The sequence below is a fragment of the Mya arenaria genome, chromosome 4 (assembly GCF_026914265.1).
Source record: "Mya arenaria isolate MELC-2E11 chromosome 4, ASM2691426v1".
Lineage (NCBI taxonomy): Eukaryota > Metazoa > Mollusca > Bivalvia > Myida > Myidae > Mya > Mya arenaria.
The window spans coordinates 1,462,327-1,483,107 of record NC_069125.1 but is presented as its reverse complement, the minus strand read 5'-3'; the positions used below and the strand labels follow the sequence as shown (position 1 = coordinate 1,483,107).

Here is a 20,781-nt window from a genome sequence, read left to right as displayed (position 1 = left end):
CCCATTCTTATTCATTAACGATTTACTTCATGTCTTCTAACTATACCCCCATATAAATTTGATATTTCTTGAAGAATGGTATTGTCTACAGGTTATTCATGTTCTAGATGAATAAGCCCGAATTCTTACACCATTGCTTGGCAATTTTTTAACAAGCCCTGCTATATACAGTTCAGAATTTTATTTGTGGGCTTGTGTTAATTTTAACCACCGGGTCTATGTTGATTTCTCACATATAGATTCTCAGCTGACTCGTGCTTTTATCCTCACATGGCAGAAATTCTTACTGCTACGATTTATGGAGATAATGATATTTCAAAGTCTAAGCTTTTGCCCTGTTTTTGTAAAAGCCAGTATAAAATATAGAAAGTCAAACCTTTTGATCACCATTACTTAATAATCTAATGGTACGACAATGATTTTATTCAGGTACTTCTTCCCTTGCCAACGTTGGTTATCCACGAAGGAAGATGACGGGCAGATCAGTCGAGAGCTCGTTCCCGTTGACGCGAGTCTAAAGAGTAAACTGACAAGACAGGACTCGAAGGCCATCAGGAATGAAATTGCGTTGGAAACTAAAGGTAGAATGAGTTTGTTTTTCTGTACGGTGGTAATGATTGATAGTTATTTGTAGTGTGTAAATATAATACATGGGAAATTTATATTAGAATATTGAGTGTTGAGAATAAACAAATATTTATTCAGTGAACTGATATACAACTAAGTGAAAAAAATTTCACTTGAAATATCAAAGGTCTGGTAAGCGCAGTGATAAGTGCACACGCTTCTCACCTAGGCTACCCAGTTTGATTCCTGACCTGGACATATGTGAGCTTGGTTTGTGGTCACCAAGTCAGAAAAAAGTGTTTCCTCAGGGTACTCCAGTTTCAGTCACAAAACAAGACCATAATCTGGCATAACATCGTGCTTATGAGAGTGATTAATATAATGTTTTTATAACTTGTTTTCCAATTGTTCTTAAATGAATGAGTTTAAACTAAAGGAAAAAAATGTTTTCATGTATGTTTCCCAAAAAAAGAAATAAGTTTAAACTAACGTAATTAATGTTTTCAAGTATGTCTCCCAAAAAAATATTGGAGAATAGTAGTGAATTTATCCATTGTGTATCTTCTGTTACAGCTGCGATGCAGACGTACCATGTTAAAGTAACAACAGGTACTGTCTGGGGTGCGGGCACAGATGCCAATGTGCACATCATCTTGTACGGGGAAAAAGATGATACAGGCACGGTTCTACTCAAGTCTTCAAAGACACACTCCAACAAATTTGAGGGGGGAAATATGGATGAGTTCTTGGTGGAAGCTGTCAACATTGGTGAACTTAAGAAAATCAAGTATGTGGTCAAAAAAGTATACTACGGTAATATTATATACACTTTTTAAAATTTAAATTGGTCTGGCTTGGTCAAAATCGGTTCAGACCGGCAAATTGGTTTTTAGAAGCCCTGGGTAATAATTTTATAGCTTGTTTCACATTTAAATTAAATGTATATCTATATGAGGGTTCTACCTACTTCTTAATAAATAATCTATAGCTAATCTATTTAATTACCTTGTTGATGTTATACAAAATGTTTGCTTATTTTTGAATTTACCATGTAAATGCACCTTGACATATATGAGATAATTTCATGTTTGGACAATGTACTTGCGTTAAAGTCTTAATAATGGTCTGTTCTGTTTAGATCTGTTCTTAATTATTTAATGTCACTTACACCATTTTCACTTTCAATCCTCTCATTGAATTTTAAAATTATTTGCTTTTGGAAGGAACACAATGACACAAACGTTTTTATTTATTACAAAATTGTACAGGCAGTGCATGGCAAGGGTTTAATGCATAATTGTGATCTTTCTGTTCCAAGGATCGGCCATGACAACAAGGGCGGCGGCGCGGCCTGGTTTCTGGACAAGGTCGTCATTGAGTGTCCGTCCCTCGGTCGTAACTGGACGTTTCTGGCCAACCGCTGGCTCGCAAAAGATAAGGAGGATAACCAACTAGAGGTGGAGCTTTATCCACAGGACCTCGCTACAGAGGAATACATGAAGTGTATGTAGCAGTTATAGTTTGTTTCTTGATAAAATTGATTCTATGTTTAGTGTCATTTGGCTGCTGGCCTGAAAGAGAGAAAAAAGCATTAACCAAAATATAAAAAAAGCAAAGGAAAATGATTTTATAGAGCTAAGTAATTAAAATAAAAATGCTACAAGTCTCAGAAGCATGTTTCATAATAAACAGCCTGAAATTCAAATTTCACATTTAAATGTCTAAGATATTTTTTATGAATCCTTTTGGAAAGAACAGCTTTGGTATAACTGGTAATTGAATGTTAAAATATGCCCTTCAAGCCATACATTTAATAACCATATATCTTAATTTTCAGGTATCCCATACGAGGTTCGAACACTCACATCCGACCTGTCATCAGCTGGGACGTCAGCCAACGTGTATATACAGCTGTATGGACGTGATATAGCCACGCAGCAGAAGGATCTCTGTGTTAGCAAGCTTGACAGGAAGGACAAGTTCAAGCGAGGGCAGGAAGATGTCTTCATTGTGGAGGTTAGGAAAGGGATTTTAGCAATGAAATTAGATTATGACGAAACCTTATTGGGTAAAAAATGTTAACACAATTATTTGTGACAACATAAATGGTTACAATGGTAAGCCATCCATCATAAGGATGCAAAGATAATGTGTTGGTTAGAAATTATTGCACCAGTCAATTGTAACCACGCCCCCCCCCCCCGGTCCGGGGAATAGCGGGGACTTTGACTTTCGGTCCAGCCAACCCCGGCTAAAATCTCCAGCCTGCGGGGACGAAGAGATGGTAAAATCCCCGCCAAATGCCCCAGGAACCCTAGGTAAGGCCCATTCCCCGCTATATTTAAAGCAAAGACAAAACCACCGCATTCACCCGGCATTGCGGGGCCACATGAAAGGTAACAAAAACGGCCCATTTCCCCTGCTATCCCCGGTATACCCCCGGACCTGGGGGGGCTGTGGTTACAATTGACTGGTGCATAACATCAAGATTATTTCTTTGTTTAATTTATATTGATAAACCATTAAACTATTTGTGCATGGATCACATATTTGAATAACACACCCTATAATGATAAGATATATTAAAGGGAGGTAATTAAAAAAAATGTTTATGATTATATAGCAAATTTGTTTCTTAAATAACATAATGCCTATATTAAAATAATCTCATGATGAAAACAATTAATTTACTATAATCAAAGTTAAAATTGTGTAACTTTAAAATGAAAGTTTACCATTTCTTTGATTTATTGATGGATTCATTACCTTAACATAGTCATGTGTTTCTGAATAATGTATGGTAAGATATATGAGTTCTTTTAAATCAAGTGTTTAATATATAATAAATTATTGTAATTATGTCACTCTTTGATCAACTAAAAAACAGGTTACGACTTATGATTGGGAAATTTGCATACACATGAAGGGCACATGCAAAGCTCATAATCAAAATAAATAGAAATGATTTTCTTTTTACTTATAGCTGGAAGACGTTGGTGAAAAGATTGAGAAGATCCGTATTGGACACGACAATTCTGGTATTGGTTCTGGCTGGCATCTTAACATGGTTAAAATCAGGCGACTTCACGAATCTGGCAAGGTATGTTTTTCTCCCTTTTTTAATTCACGAGGTGTTTAACTTACGTTGGATGAAGCTTTTATAATCTCTGTTTGCTTTTTCCATTAACAAATTGCAATATTCAAAGGTTATTGTAATCTTCAGAATTTAGTTTAATAATACATGTACCTATCATGTTTGCAAAAATTATCAATTATTCCAAAATTTTAAGCCATCTCTAAGGTTGTAAGTCATCCCGACAAAAGTTAAACTGAAAAATCCACTCTTATAAAAAGCACAATAGTGGTATAACATAAGAAATCAGTGAAACGACTTTATTAATTATATATTATATATTTAAAAATAATATACAAGAAAATGATTTTTATCAGGGTAATCGAAAAGTCCAGGTAATGTACTGGTGTATATCAACCCTTACTCCATTCAGTTGATATTTGACCTTGTTGTAAATGTGATATTTTATTTGGTTCAAAAGTAAAACATTTCAATTTTAGTTTGATGACTTTTTCTGTAGACTAGATAATCACTTTCCTATAAATTGTGACATTGAGATTTTCTTGGATGTTCAATACAGTTTAATAGATATTATGATTTTTGATCTTGTCTTTTTTCAGTAGACTAGATAATCACTTTCCTACAATATGTGACCTTGAGATTATATTTTTAAATGTTGAATACAGTTTGACAGTTATCACATCGTCTGTTATTGTCATGTAGGTTTGATATATCTTCTGTTCCTGTTAGTAATATACACTTCTATTTGAAATTTTACCATAATGGAAAGCATTTTCTTTGTTTTCGTTCATCCACTTATTCTCATATCAGAACAGTAAGCAGTAGGCGGAGCTCTACCATGCAATAAGTAGCGTGCAGATAAATGACTACAATGTTCACTAGTATAACGCGCACTACTCATAAACATGATACAAAACAGTTATGACAGCCACTACCCTTGTCATTGAAATTCTATAACACATGCTCTGCACTTGTTTATAATTTCACTTACTCAGGCAGTGGTTTCAGTAACTACTTATAAAACACAGTCAATTTAGACATTTAGATAGAAATGGAATACTTTAAATAATTGAGTAAAACAATATTCTTAAAGCTCTGCAGTGAATTGTATTAAACTGGTTAATTTTTTGGAATAGTCGAATTTGATTTTAATTGATTGGTCAATGGGTGACCGATAATTACTATAACCCCTAACAAATCAATTAATTTAAATGTGGAACTAGTCTGTGGACAACTTATCCAAGTTTTATACTATTGCCCACAGTACTTAAAATTCTATTTCCTGATTCATTTTGTTTTGTACATTTAAATGCATGTTTTTATATGCTACTGTAAATCTTATTTTTATGGAATGTTATAATCTTCGAACATATCAAATATGTGTGTATTCTCAAAATACTGTCAACATGCATGTAACGCTCTCTACTACTTCACTATAATTTTTACCAATACGATTTAATCACCTAAAAAAAAAAAACTGGGTTCAGAACGTTCATATAAGATTTTTTTTAGTTGTCTTGCATTTCTTCTTAAATTAAACAATTAGACCAACAAACTGTAACAACTTTATTTTTTATCTTCATATTGCCAATTGTTTTTAATTTTCCTGATTTTATCAACAGGGGTCAATCACATACATCTTCCCGTGCAATCGATGGCTTGCACGTGATGAAGATGACTTTGCTACCGAGCGTGAGCTTGTGGCGGAAAAAGCCGTTCAGGAGGTCATGAAAAATGGAGAAGTTCAGAGCAAAGAACTCAAGCTACGAGATAAACTGGAGAGTAGGTTTTAAGCTCGCTTGTTCTTTAAGAAAATAAGTCTGGGGTATTGTGGTAGCTTAGCTGTTGCTGTTGTACAAAAACTATAGCTTTGGCTATATTTCAAGAATAGTTGAAGATATTCAAATGAAACTTGGTACAATATGCATGCTTGAAGCAAGATTCTGGGTCCATGATTAAGTACAGTCTGAAGTCCGAGTCTAGTCTCAGACTCCTGGGTCCATGATTAAGTACAGTCTGAAGTCCGAGTCTAGTCTCAGACTCCTGGGTCCATGATTAAGTACAGTCTGAAGTCCGAGTCTAGTCTCAGACTCCTGGGTCCATGATTAAGTACAGTCTGAAGTTCGAGTCTAGTCTCAGACTCCTGGGTCCATGATTAAGTACAGTCTGAAGTCCGAGTCTAGACTCAAACTCAGTGAAGCCATTTTATCAAGTGACAAAAATTATCTCTTTTTCATTTGTTTTACAAAAATAATTGTAAATAAATGTAAAAGTTAAAATAGTTCTACAATTCAGCGATTTTAATCATTAATACCCAACTAGAAGGAAAGTTTCAATGAAATAAATATTTGCAGTTTTGCAACTTCAGTTTGAACTCGGACATGAGACTGTTCCTAATCATGGCCCACTGCTTAATAATTGTTGAGTTGTGCCCCTTGTTTTTAAACTGAATGACTTTTCTCTTGGGAATCTTTATTTATGATGCAATAATACACTTCACTGGCAATCAATTTAAACTAGTATATAATAAATATACACTAAAACACTACAATTAATTTATACCATTATTTTGATATTCTGCTTATGTACCAGCATACATCCAAGGGTTTTTTGGTGGAAAATGGCCGAGGTGTTCCAAATGAACCTAGACAAGCAAGGAGTTTGCTACCCATCGCCCCTCTTTTATATTTAGCTTCTCTGTCTTTCATAGAAAAATGTTGGGTTTTTGTGATAGCCTAGTTGTTGTCTGTGGTAGTGTCAACATGCGAAAAATATATCCCAGGCAAAAACTAAAATACTTTATAGGTACACAATCAAAACTAATATACCTCTTGCCACAATAATGTCAATAAATATGCATAGCAATCCCCATACTTTCTAAGAAGTAAGTTAGCTTCATGTTATCTCCTTCTATTCGATAACTTTTCAGAAAAGATCTACACAGTGAATGTAAAGACTGGGGACAAATCTGGGTGTGGCACCAACGCCAATGTTTTCATGACGATATTCGGCGACAAAGGCGATACTGGTGAAAGAAAGCTTGCGAAGTCTGAGACACATATGGACAAGTTTGAGAGGAATCAGGTAATAATTTTTCGGATTGATGTGTAAAGCTGCACTCTCACAGATTTACTGTTTTTACAAAAAAAAAAAATTGTCTTGGAATGAACATTTTTTTTGCGTAAATATCTGCAAACCAGTGATAAAAGACCGCTGACAAAAGATCAGATTGCTGAGTTTGATATTGCTGTTCGAAAAATAATGTTTTATGGCTAAAAGTGTTTAAGAAATGGTTTAAGAAAAATGCATAAGACATCAATTTTTGAACATAAATATAAAAATCTGTGATCTTATATTTTGTCAGCAGTCATAAAAGACTGGTTTACATGCATTTTTCACAAAAATTGGCTCATTCCAAGACAAAAATTAAAAAAAAAAAGTCAAAACGTTCAATATGTGAGAGTGCGGTCTTGTGTTGTGGGGAAAATCAGAGTTACCGCAGTAAACCAACATGTCTAGCTTGGTGACCACAAACCAAGCTCTTTATGTCACCCACATGTGATTTTAACTCTGCCATGATATAACTCATTCAGTGTTATCAATATCTTTAGGTAGGTCATGATAGTTCTTAAATTCGTTAGTTGAAGTTCAAAAAGGTGATGTTTGGAGTTGGTTATAAAGTAAATGTGTTGCCTGCTCAAACTACATGACAGTTTATGGGGCTAAAAAAGATGAAATTTATGGTAAAACAAAATGATTTGCTTGGAGCCAACTAGTTATGTCAGTTAAAACAAAGGTTCATATTTGATGTGATTAAACATTTTTTCAGATGGATGTGATCAAGCTAGAAGCTGCCAACCTCGGAAATATTTACAAGATTCGAATCAGACATGACAACTCCGGTTTCAGCCCGGCATGGTACCTCGACAATATTGAGATTATAGATGGGTCCGATAACCAGCGATACGTGTTCCATTGTGAGAGATGGCTCGCGAAAAATAAGGATGATATGAAGATAGAAAGATCTTTCTATGTCAAGGTATGTCATTATTACATATACGTGTAAAGATATGAGCGTGTTGATACATATTGATGGTAGTGCTAACCATTTAATCTGTCATTTAATTAACAGCTTGTCTAGCTTTGAATATTTTCATTTTTAGTCATATAAATATATTGTTAAATTTGTCACTGGTGTGAATGGGCACACTTCATCCCAGTATCATTTTCTTGACTTATGTGATTATACAGACGGACAAGTAATTGGGTGAAGTTGATGTTAAAATGGAGCAATGTCAATAAGTATGTGGTCTATCCATTTATGATAAACCACTGGATGACTTGTTGCCTGTCTTCATCTCACATTGTTCTGAAGCTCTCAAATCTTAAATGTTGTGGAACACAACTTAATTCATGATGTGTGAACTTCAAAAGCAGTGCTCTTTCGACGAATTTCTTAGAATGATATGTTTACCATCTTTGCCACCAAATAGGGCTACGATGGTGAAATGTCCAGCACAGGAACGTTACGCTCCACAAAGTATGGCTCTGTTGCGAGCCTCAACTCTATTGGATCAGATCCATTTTCCAAGAGTCCTGTACTCACCCGCAAACAGCTTGCAATGGAGGAAATACCTGAGGGACCAAGTATGGGTTTTTAAGCTTTACATTTAATGAATGATGTCAATCAGTTATAATATTCAAGGCATAAGTTGTGAGAAGAGTTATCTTGGATTTAATTGTGAATCACTGTGTTTATTTTATCAGTAAATTACTGCGGGTATTTTAACATTTTTCTGAAATTTTCTTTAACTTCATTGTACTATGCAGATTGTTTTGAAACATTAAATTTTATGTAGAATTATAAAAAAAGTTTGAAAAAGTGTTTTCGTTGGGAGCAAAACAAGACATGGAATACTCAATTAGCAAAAATTAAAAGGAAATCAGAATATTCAATTTCCCTCTTTTTTTTCAGCCATCCCATACACAGTAAGAGTAACAACCGGGGAGGGAGAAGACAATGGCACCTCCAGTAATGTATGGATCAAAGTTATGGGGCCACGAAAAAAACACACTGGCCAGCTATTTCTCGAGCTGGCTCAGAAGAACAAGTTTGCTGCAGGATCAACTGAAATATTCTCTATAGAGGCTGTGGATGTAGATGAAGTTAGGAAAATTGAGGTATATATTTTTGAGGCACTTTGCTGGAAATATGGTTATTGATAAAGTACCTCTTTGCAGTACAGTTTAATGTATGTTGCAATCCAGATACGTAGGACTTCAATGCACAATTTGTGGACGTTTAAAAAGAAAGCCACCACAAAATTAATGATTTTCTGTATGTAGTAATTACCTTGTAAAAACTTTAAGAAATTCATTTAAGGATGTAAACAAAGATTTGTTAAATGAATGTTGATACATAGACTTGAAACTGAAGTTGAAAGTGTCAATTTGTTATACTTTTTGGAATTATATTAAAACGTTTTTTGACAATGAACTTGTTGCTTCAATGAACTTGTTGCTTAATCCCAGGTTGGTCATGACGGCACTGCCCCTGGGACTGGCTGGTTCATTAAGGAGATTGAAGTTGACATGCCGACAAAGGGCAAACACTACACATTTACCTGCAAACAGTGGCTGGCACGAGACAAAGGAGATGGTAGAACCAGTCGCATCTTCAGTGTCGAGGATGGCATCAGCTCTGTGTCATCTTATAAACCATGTACGTTTTAAGTGTTTTTAATACAATGTTTTGTTTTTACAATGAGTGATATGTTTGAGCTAAGTTCCATTCTGTTAGCTTGGGAAAATGTGAAGTTTTGTCGAAGGCATCAGCGCAAAACATTTCGATTTTGATCATCATTGAGGTATTGTGCAAGAATTGAACATGAAAAAGTGTGCACATATATTAACAATATGCTTGTATGTTTAGTGCACCTGAATGGCCGTCAACGAGACTTTTGACGATTTTATGACTGGCAGTTACTAGGATACATAAGAAATGTCAAAATAATAAATTAAGTACCCAGAACACTCAATATTTTACTTGTATGTTCAGCATAGGAGCATAGTATAAATATAATATAAACATCTTAGTTTAAATAACGTTTTAAGACCGATTGAACTATCATCTATGTAACCTAAATTGTGCTTTTGTAACAAGACATGTTGTTTTCTATTCACAATTGTCCCTTCCAGTGATCGCATACGAGGTTACAGTAATAACAGGGGACGTTGAGGAAGCAGGAACCGACCAGAAGATCACCATGACAGTGTTTGGGGCCAAAGGGCCGACTACCCCACAGGTGCTTGAGAAATCTGGTGAAAGGTGAGTGTAGGTGAAGGTTGCAGTTAGTTTAGTAGTGCTGTTATTGAAAAAGACAAAGGTCCGTAATGTAGGTACCACAAGTATTAATATTCAGTTTTGCATTTTAGATTGATGAGCATTCAGACTAAAATATTTCAAAATTACAGTACACTGTATTTAATACCATCAGTTAAAAGTTTGAAAACTTAGATTTGAATCAACTTGTATGGAGTTAAAAATGTTTGATGGATTGGGGATTTTTTTTACTACGGAGTCATGTCCAGTGAAAATCAAAATTGTATTCATTTGTTGCTTCAGATTTGAGCGTGACCGAGCTGACCTAATCAAGCTTGAGCTCGAAGACGTGGCTCCCATCAAAAAGATGCGCATAGAGACAGACGGCAATGGCAGTCGACCAGACTGGTACTGTGAAAAGGTACACTTTTGACTGTTTTGATGAATTTCTGTAGAAGAACTGTATAGGTTGTGGTAGGGGAGAATATTTGGTGCTGAATACATATTTTCAAATTTTGAATGCAAAATTAAATGATTCTTTGTTTATAAAACTCCAAGATGTATAATCACCAACAATGCATGGAGGCAAATTCTTTTACTTGTTCTATAAAAGGAAGATTCAAGAAAATTGAGATTAAACTCCTGTTTTTTAATACACAGGTTGAGCTTCGCAACATGGCCTCCGGTCAGCTGTCTGTTTTTGATGTCCGTTCCTGGTTCAGCAAGAAGAAAGGGGAGTTAAGCAAGGACATCCCTGCCAAGGAGAGGGGAAAACTCGCTGTAGAAAGTAATTACCTCACTTTGTTTTATACTGTGTTTTGTTCTTTTAAAATGACACTCTTATTCAAAATCAATACATACACATGTATAACAAACATCAATTTTGACTGATAAACTTTTAACTACTTTCTAAATAATGCATTTATGGAAAATATTAATTACTGATAACAAGATTGTAACCATGTATTTAATAGCAGAAAGTGCAAAAAAAATAAATGACTGGTGAATGCCAAAAGATTAACTGTGGTCTACTATAGTCTCATAAGGTAAAAATACCATGTTTTATGCTCATTTGTTTCAAATTAAACTCGGTATCCTTCATAAGAATCATTGTTTTTGACATTTATTTATCCTTTTTGGAATATTAAAACAAAATTATTAATCATGGTAAATCTTATCTTGGAGAAAGATTGCATCTTTAAATTGTTTATTAAAATTTGTCTATTTATCTTCACAGAAACCAACTACAAAATCAGCGTAAAGACATCAAACATCAAAGGTGCAGGTACTGATGCCAACGTTTACGTTACGTTATTCGGTGACAATGGAGATTCGGGTCCAATTCACCTGAAGAAATCTGACACGAACAAAGATCCTTTTGAGAATGATCAAATTGATGTCTTCACGATCAACGGTATTCTCAGTCTTGGCGAGCTGTCCAAGTGCCGGGTCTGGCATGATAACAAGGGTATGTAATTCTGAATTTAATTGAAATATTTTGATTCTGAGATGGGTTTCTGATTCGTCATTTCTTATGTATGGTTGCATGTTACACTGCATGGTTACTTGCATGTATTTTTGCGTTGCATGCACAGCATGACTGACAGTAGGGATTACTTTATCAGTTGTTTTTGTCATTGTTCACGTTATCATTGGCGTCGCACCTTTGTGTCCCATTGATAATTTTTGAATGACTTGGTGTAGAGTCTTCAAAAAAGTATGGAGGAGATGTGACTCCTATTGATTTTGGGGGCAATTCATCAAAGATGATTGTCATGGTGACCTTTACTTGAACAAATATGTGTGCTCTCAACAGGCAACACATTCAATTTGTGTCATTCTAATTATTCAATTTTGCATCTTGGTAATCAGTATAAATGAACCATATTTTTCTTTGCATGGCAATTCATCCGTCTTGACAACAGATGCTTATACAATGCTTAAACACTAAAATTACAAGGGCTCGTATACATTTTGCATGTAAAATAAAGATTGTGCTGTATCCTTTGTAAAAAAACACTTGAATTTAAGCATCAAATTCTGTATTGCAATACAGTATATATCTTAATGTATCTTGAAAATTGATTTTAAACTTGTAGTTATTTATCGCAATACATTGTATATCTTAATAGATATCTTGATATTTGTGTATTTTGTTTTGTTCTGAAATTTAATATGTTTTTGATGTGTATACTTATAACCCTAACAGGTCTTGTAGGTGGTATGTATTAATAGCAAAGTGTGTTTGCAGCGAATTAAATGCTAGAATTGCAGCATTATTTGAGTAAAAAGATCCCAGTCCTCTTTGATTTATCATAGTTGTAATGCTTCTTTTGATTATTATATTTTTGAAAATTTGTAGTTTAATTTACAGTGACACATTTCATAATGTACAGTATTTAATAAATGCATACGTACACTTTTTAAATGCTCTTTCCTACAACTTTTCAATTTATTCTAGATCTAAAATTTTCAAGGTTTATTGAATTATAAATAATTGTTTATAAGTTTCAACAAAAAAAGGCAATACATCTGTTGCCATGTGTTTGAGCCAAATCTACTTTTAGTAGTTTACTTTGCAGAACCCATGTTGCTTGGCTTTAAGTTTGCTTCCAATAGATTGCTTGTGAATTACATACCATGTTGCTATCCCTTGTATGAAAGGGTACATGTTTTAAGGTAGAGAGCATACACTTTTAACAAAGAGGCTTTGTTTTATTCATTGCTAACCTAATGCAGGCACTTTTGTTTTGATAAATGATTATGTAGAACTACACAGCACAGTTTCAGACAATATTTTATGACAGTTTCAAATAATAATTTACTTCCATGTAGGACTATAATTGTATACAACATTACAGTTTCAATATGTGATACACTTCATGTAGGACTATAATTGTGTACAACATTACAGTCTCAATATATGATTTACTTCATGTAGGACTATAATTGTGTACAACATTACAGTCTCAATATATGATTTACTTCATGTAGGACTATAATTGTATACAACATTACAGTTTCAATAAATGATACACTTCATGTAGGACCATAATTGTGTACAATATTACAGTCTCAATAAATGATACACTTCATGTAGGACCATAATTGTATACAACATTACAGTTTCAATAAATGATACACTTCATGTAGGACCATAATTGTGTACAACATTACAGTCTCAATAAATGATACACTTCATGTAGGACTATAATTGTATACAACATTACAGTTTCAATAAATGATACACTTCATGTAGGACCATAATTGTGTACAACATTACAGTTTCAATAAATGATACACTTCATGTAGGACTATAATTGTGTACAACATTACAGTCTCAATATATGATTTACTTCATGTAGGACTATAATTGTATACAACATTACAGTTTCAATATATGATACACTTCATGTAGGACCATAATTACAGTCTCAATAAATGATACACTTCATGTAGGACCATAATTGTGTACAATATTACAGTCTCAATAAATGATACACTTCATGTAGGACCATAATTGTGTACAATATTACAGTCTCAATAAATGATACACTTCATGTAGGACCATAATTGTGTACAACATTACAGTCTCAATAAATGATACACTTCATGTAGGACTATAATTGTGTACAATATTTCAGTTTCAATAAATGATACACTTCATGTAGGACCATAATTGTATACAATATTACAGTCTCAATAAATGATACACTTCATGTAGGACCATAATTGTATACACTATTACAGTCTCAATAAATGATACACTTCATGTAGGACTATAATTGTGTACAATATTACAGTCTCAATATATGATTTACTTCATGTAGGACCATAATTGTATACAACATTACAGTCTCAATATATGATACACTTCATGTAGGACCATAATTGTATACAACATTACAGTCTCAATATATGATTGACTTCATGTAGGACCATAATTGTGTACAACATTACAGTCTCAATATATGATTTACTTCATGTAGGACTATAATTGTGTACAATATTACAGTCTCAATAAATGATACACTTCATGTAGGACCATAATTGTGTACAATATTACAGTTTCAATAAATGATACACTTCATGTAGGACCATAATTGTGTACAATATTACAGTCTCAATAAATGATACACTTCATGTAGGACTATAATTGTGTACATTATTACAGTCTCAATAAATGATACACTTCATGTAGGACTATAATTGTGTACATTATTACAGTCTCAATAAATGATACACTTCATGTAGGACCATAATTGTGTACAATATTACAGTCTCAATAAATGATACACTTCATGTAGGACCATAATTGTGTACAATATTACAGTCTCAATATATGATACACTTCATGTAGGACCATAATTGTGTACAATATTACAGTTTCAATAAATGATACACTTCATGTAGGACCATAATTGTGTACAACATTACAGTCTCAATAAATGATACACTTCATGTAGGACCATAATTGTGTACAACATTACAGTCTCAATAAATGATACACTTCATGTAGGACCATAATTGTATACAACATTACAGTTTCAATAAATGATACACTTCATGTAGGACCATAATTGTATACAACATTACAGTCTCAATAAATGATACACTTCATGTAGGACCATAATTGTATACAACATTACAGTCTCAATATATGATACACTTCATGTAGGACCATAATTGTATACAACATTACAGTTTCAATAAATGATACACTTCATGTAGGACCATAATTGTATACAACATTACAGTTTCAATAAATGATACACTTCATGTAGGACCATACTTGTGTACAATATTACAGTCTCAATAAATTATACACTTCATGTAGGACCATACTTGTGTACAATATTACAGTCTCAATAAATGATACACTTCATGTAGGACTATAATTGTGTACAATATTACAGTTTCAATGAATGATACACTTCATGTAGGACTATAATTGTGTACATATGTAGGACTATAATTGTATACAATATTACAGTTTCAATAGATAATTTAGTCACTATAATGTGTTGAACTATATTTGTAGTAATCTGTGTATAAGTTTGTTTTATCATTATAAAGTTCATAATTTATTTCTACCTTTTCATTCTAAAGGGTTTGGAGCGGCCTGGCACCTCGAGCACATTGAAGTTGAGGACCTGGGCCTGCGGAAATCTTACAAGTTCCACTGTGATAAGTGGCTGTCTAAATCTGATGGAGATAAGCAGATACTGCGAGAACTCACTTGCAGCACCCCTGCACGTGGAGCGGGGTCATTCGACTCTAAGGATAAATCAAGTATGATTCACGCCTTTTAAATATTTCTTGCCCTTTTCCTTTTTTTCAAATGTTGTTATGGCTTAGGTATCAAGTTCTTTTTAAGGGAGGCTACATATTTATTTAATTTTTATTATCTTGTTTTGTCCAAAAAATGTCAAGTTATTGTGATAGACTTGGTGTCATTGTTGTTGATGGCGACGGAGACAGCGACAATATCTTGGCCATAACTAAAAAGACATAAAAGAGATATTTGTATGGAACTTGGTACATGTGTTGCCAGAGACAAAATACACATGTAGGAAAATAGTTCTGGCTGTAAATAATATTGATTATTGCCTCTTAACTGACTGAAAAAATACCGCAAGAATAAAGAGTTTGAGTTTGCGTAGTGGTACTCGTGTTTTATTATGATCAAACTTTGAATAAAAGAAAAGGTTTTACCATTAAAATAATTTTCTGTTGCTTTAAAAGAAATGGAATGATGGCTTTTGTGATCGGAAATAGTTAAAAACTATTTGTCAGGTATCGATTTTGTTGTTCTTTGTATAATAATAAATAATGTGAATTTGCATCATTTTCAATTTATTTTTCTATTCATCAGCATATGAGATAGAGGTGAAAACATCAGACAAGAAGGAAGGGGGGACAATCCATAATGGATGGATAATTCTGGAGGGTGATAAGAAAACATCCAAAGTCTTCAAGCTGGAAAATAGTGCTGCCAACAAAATACTACGCAAGTATGTTCCTTTAACAAATCAATTGTATTAAACAGATTAAACGGAATAAATGAGTAATAGCACGACTTGTTTATCGAGAAATATAAATGTTAAACATGTTCTTTTTACATCTAATATATTTAGAATTACTCATTTATCTTGTTTTATCTGGTTCACACACTGTTGTCCACATGCATGTACATGTTCACACAATTCTTTCCACAGGGGAAATGTTGACAACTTCTCCTTCACATCCCCGCCACTTGGAGTGCTGGAGGCATGCATTGTCGGGGCGTATGAAAGGGAGGATCGTCCTCTCAGCGACGTACAAGGGCGGGAAGCACAATGGCACTGCTTTGAAATCTCCGTCACTGATGTTGTTAAGGGCAAGAAGTAATTAGCAATTTGAATTATTATTTCTTTGGTCTTCAATTTTATAAAAAAGAATTTGTTGATAACGAAAACTTTGGTTAAATCAAATTGTTAATTGCATTATCATATTTGCATTTATTGCATTATACTAATATCATTTTATGAACACTAAGTCATTACCGTTTTCTTGTAGGTACATTTTCCCGTGCAAAGACTGGATCACTATCCAGGAGCGGGTTGTCAAGCGGGAGGGAAAGGTTCTGCAGGTGAAAAAGGTGGAAGAGAGCCAGACTGCTGTGGTCAGATGTATGTATTACCAAAACAGAAATTGTAAAATTAACTAAGCAAATATCAACATAATGAATAATAAGGTTTTATCAATAGGTTGATATGTATTTACTGACATTTATAAACCTCCTTTAAGATAAGACCTCTGGTAAGAAACTTTTTATTTCCACACCGTATTAAAGTGACACTCTTATTCAAAATCAATACATACACATGTGTAACAATCATTAATTTTGAGTGATACACATTTGACTACTTACTACATAACGCATTTATGGTAAATATTAATTACTGATAACAAGATTGTAACCGTGAATTTAATAGCTGAAAACGCAAATATTAAATGATTGGTGAATGCTAAAGGATATACTGTGATCTACTATCAGAAATCATGTGTTTTCTGCACCTTTTTTTTTAAATTAAACTCGGTATCCTTTACAAAAACTATTGTTCTCGACATTTATTCATCCTTTTTGGTATATTAAAACGATCGTATTTATTGTGAAAAATATTTTTTGGGAGTAAGAGTGCATCTTTAATCCCCCAACAATACGTATTTATTATAGTTATAATGTATTCCTGTAAATCTACGGACATACTTTAAAACCCTGTCACATTTGGTTTTTCAGCTCTTGCCACCGTCAATTATGAGGTCGTAGTTTACACGGGGGATAAATTTGGTGCGGGGACCAATGCAAATGTCCATATAGTTTTATATGGAGAACATGGTGACACGGGAAAACGTGCGCTCACACAATCAATGAGAGACTTGTTTGAAAGAAAACAGGTTGATAAATTCAACTTGGAGGCTGTGGATCTAGGTATGTACAAGTATAATTGATCACATATTTAGTGTAGTTTATAGTTACCAATGTAAACCTATACTTTAATTTCTAGAAAAAATCAGTATTGTTTTGAAATCTATTGTGGTTTTTGCTTAAATTCATTTTGATTTCTGTGTTAAAAAATCACTGACATACCTGTTTTCAATTTGTTCTATACCTCAAGTTCAAAATATCTGATATTTAGTATGGCAATTAGAATTGAAAATCGGAGCTATAATGATTCTGTGCCAAATTCAATGTTTTTTCAGTGTTTTTTACTTGTTCCATTAGATTTCATAATATGTTACTTACTTCACAGGTCAGTTACAGAAGCTCCATGTTGAGCATGATAACAGCGGCTGGCGCCCAAAGTGGTACCTGGACCGTATTGAGGTGATCAACAGTGCTAACAATACAACAACCGTCTTCCCGTGCGAGAAATGGCTGGATAAGGACAGCGGTGATGGTCAAATCGAACGCGATCTTTTCCCACGAGATTAATTTGTTCTATCTTTCACAAATTGAGCGGGATATTTTCCCATTGGATCAGAATTGTTTTAAATATAAATTTAGCCGGATATTTTCAAATTCGAATTAAAGGATTCTTTTAACCACAAATTGAGTGGGGGACAATTTCCCATTGTGATTAAAGGTTTGTTTAACCACAAATCGAGCGTTATCTTTTCCAATGGGATTGGAGGATTGTTTTAACCACAAACTAAATGTGATATTTTCTTATGGGATTAAAAGATTGTTTTAATCACAACTTGAGGGTTGGACATTTTCCCATTGGGATTAAAGGATTTTTTAACCACAAACTGAACGTTATCTTTTCCCATCAAGTTGAGGGATTGTTTTAACCACATACTAAATGTGATATTTTCTTATGGGATTAAAAGATTGTTTTATCAACACATTGTACATGATCATTTCCATGAATTTAAAGGATTACAATACCAAACAAAATGAAACGGGAAAATTTCCCATGTAAAATTTATATCACCATTTCATCTCAGGAACTACGATATCTGATTCAGAAAACATTTCTATCAGTGAGTTTCCGTATGTAAAAATATGGTTTTGGTCTGGCTTTTGTCCAATGTATGTCAAAATAAACAATGTGTTGCTAGCACTGAGAGTTTATGAATTTCAGAGAGGGTCATTATTTTAATGTTATGTGGAATTGTATAAAACAAACGATTATAATGAAGTTTTTTTTGTTAGGGTAAATGGGATAAACCTGTTCCCTTTAAGTATCCCTCTCACCTTTCGATGATTGAAGGACAAATTTCAAGAACTGAAAAAGAATAGCGTGGGATTGAAATATTTGCTGATTACTCTTGATATTAATGATTTGATTATGTGAAAGTTTTAAGGAGTTTATATGAAATGGAAAATTTAAAGATGATGAAACATTACATAATAGTTTATATTGTTATTATGTATGTTGATAGAATGGAGAACTAGTCAAACTGTGTAGTTGTGCCAATGCGTATTGTTCACCTTTGCAGTTTTTGTACAAACCATTATGTTATTTAAGTTCAAGCTTTCTGTAACTGTGGTTAAACAGAAGATATTTAACAAAAAGGAATTATCTAATGGTTTTTAGAATGCATATATGTAAGCAAGATATTTTTATTTTTTCTATGTAAAAATATGTTTTTATTTAATAGTTTTTATTTTAACACAATTACTGTAACGGAATATATATTGATGTAAGTCTTATGTCTTGGTCTTCTATAATGACTTATGAGTTGAAACAAAAAATCAATGTCTCATATTTAAGAAATATGTAGATAAATGTCTGATTTTAGAAATAATTTCGTACATAGAATAAAATCAGTTTTGACTGCATTTATGCTGTACGGGTATTAAACATTCCGTTTAAATTCTTTGCAGATTTCTCAAATGCAAATCAGATATTACCAAGTCCATCATCATTATACAATATCCATACTTAAAGAACAAATGCTCAATTTTGTATTGCCTTTCAATTTAACGAGAACAAGAAGTTTACATTGACTGCTTTTATTATAACCAATTATGAGTTGAAAACCAGAATGCACTGTGATTTAATTGCAACCATTTGCGAAGAATATTCATGGAATTACATTTAAAATAATTTCTTTAGTTTATCTGCAAACTATTCACTGTATATTGTGTCGCATTTTTTAACAATTTCTGTCTGTGATATACCAGCAATGTTGGTAACATTAATAACTTACATTTTCATGCACATTTATGTAAATAATATTGTTTCTTGATTTTATTTTTAGGTCTCATACATTTGCTATAAATGAATACTCCGTGTTTAACTTATATACATATATTTTAAACTATTTATTAAACATAACTTTTTGCTAGTTTTTATTGTGATTTGTCTCTTCACTACAATGTAAAAGTTAGGTCAGGCAACTTTAAATACATAGATTTTAATAATTTTCATTTTAACTGAGTGGTTTCGAGGTTTGAGTGATGAAAAGAAAAAAGTCCTAAATCATGATGTAAAATAAAATACGATTGAAAAAAATTGCAAATAAAATACACAGTCATGTATTGTGATTTGAATTACTTTACGGTGTACTTTTTTATATTGTACTTAGAGACAGTTATTTGATACTCGCTAATTATTATATATTATGTCGCTATTACTGTATATTAACTAACCTGTTGATTTGTGTATATGAACTTCTGTTTGGTGAAAATATTTCATGTGATAAAAGCTTCTATCAAAACCAGTGAAAGATATTGTCATTTGCAGCTAAATAATATTTATTCATCATTATCTGTATCCGTCCCAAGTTTAGAATTGTACTGTGTTACGTATTAAACATTTACATACAATTTATTCTAAGTTTATCCTTGCGATATTTTATTATGCCTTTTTAACAGCTTGTATTTTACTGATGTTTGAATAATGGAAGCACCCATATTTACATGCACTACTGGAATTATGTTGCATATATGTAATTAAATGTTGAATTATACTTCCAGCTTGAGTGCGCTGAATTGTTTGATTACTTAAATTGTTACATGCAAATGTATTATCAGTTGTCATATTTTTTTTACTATTTTCAGCCTTATTTATTCGGATATGGTGAAAATTTTGTTGATATAGATTTATATAAATTTTTATGTTTTTCCTGTGATGTACTTACCATGATGTCTCATGTGTACTATGTTTAGATACAGTAAATATTGTTACAGAAACTCTTTTAGGAAATAAATTATTCTCAAAATGCTCATGATTTTGTGTTGTCATATTTTATGGTTAACAATTTATGGGAAATTTAAACGAAGTTGGAAATTTTAGAGGAATCA

The 20,781-nt window shown here is 33.0% G+C and overlaps 1 protein-coding gene across 1 annotated transcript in view; it reads left to right on the top strand.

Moving 5' to 3' along the window:
- The window catches only part of LOC128232289 (lipoxygenase homology domain-containing protein 1-like), a 98,978-nt gene extending 78,275 nt beyond the window's left edge, over positions 1-20,703 (top strand). Inside the window, exons 32-54 of the mRNA XM_052945769.1 lie at positions 430-581; positions 1,141-1,354; positions 1,886-2,070; positions 2,405-2,583; positions 3,551-3,667; positions 4,018-4,035; positions 5,284-5,443; positions 6,591-6,745; positions 7,491-7,700; positions 8,155-8,308; positions 8,637-8,842; positions 9,194-9,383; positions 9,860-9,989; positions 10,287-10,404; positions 10,644-10,770; positions 11,221-11,451; positions 12,193-12,204; positions 15,093-15,275; positions 15,859-15,997; positions 16,202-16,369; positions 16,542-16,654; positions 17,266-17,457; positions 17,780-20,703. Coding sequence (XP_052801729.1) covers positions 430-581; positions 1,141-1,354; positions 1,886-2,070; positions 2,405-2,583; positions 3,551-3,667; positions 4,018-4,035; positions 5,284-5,443; positions 6,591-6,745; positions 7,491-7,700; positions 8,155-8,308; positions 8,637-8,842; positions 9,194-9,383; positions 9,860-9,989; positions 10,287-10,404; positions 10,644-10,770; positions 11,221-11,451; positions 12,193-12,204; positions 15,093-15,275; positions 15,859-15,997; positions 16,202-16,369; positions 16,542-16,654; positions 17,266-17,457; positions 17,780-17,961 — 3,535 coding nt within the window. The 3' untranslated portion in view covers positions 17,962-20,703. The remainder of the gene's footprint in view (positions 1-429; positions 582-1,140; positions 1,355-1,885; positions 2,071-2,404; positions 2,584-3,550; positions 3,668-4,017; positions 4,036-5,283; positions 5,444-6,590; positions 6,746-7,490; positions 7,701-8,154; positions 8,309-8,636; positions 8,843-9,193; positions 9,384-9,859; positions 9,990-10,286; positions 10,405-10,643; positions 10,771-11,220; positions 11,452-12,192; positions 12,205-15,092; positions 15,276-15,858; positions 15,998-16,201; positions 16,370-16,541; positions 16,655-17,265; positions 17,458-17,779) is intronic.
- The last annotated feature ends 78 nt before the right edge of the window (positions 20,704-20,781 follow it).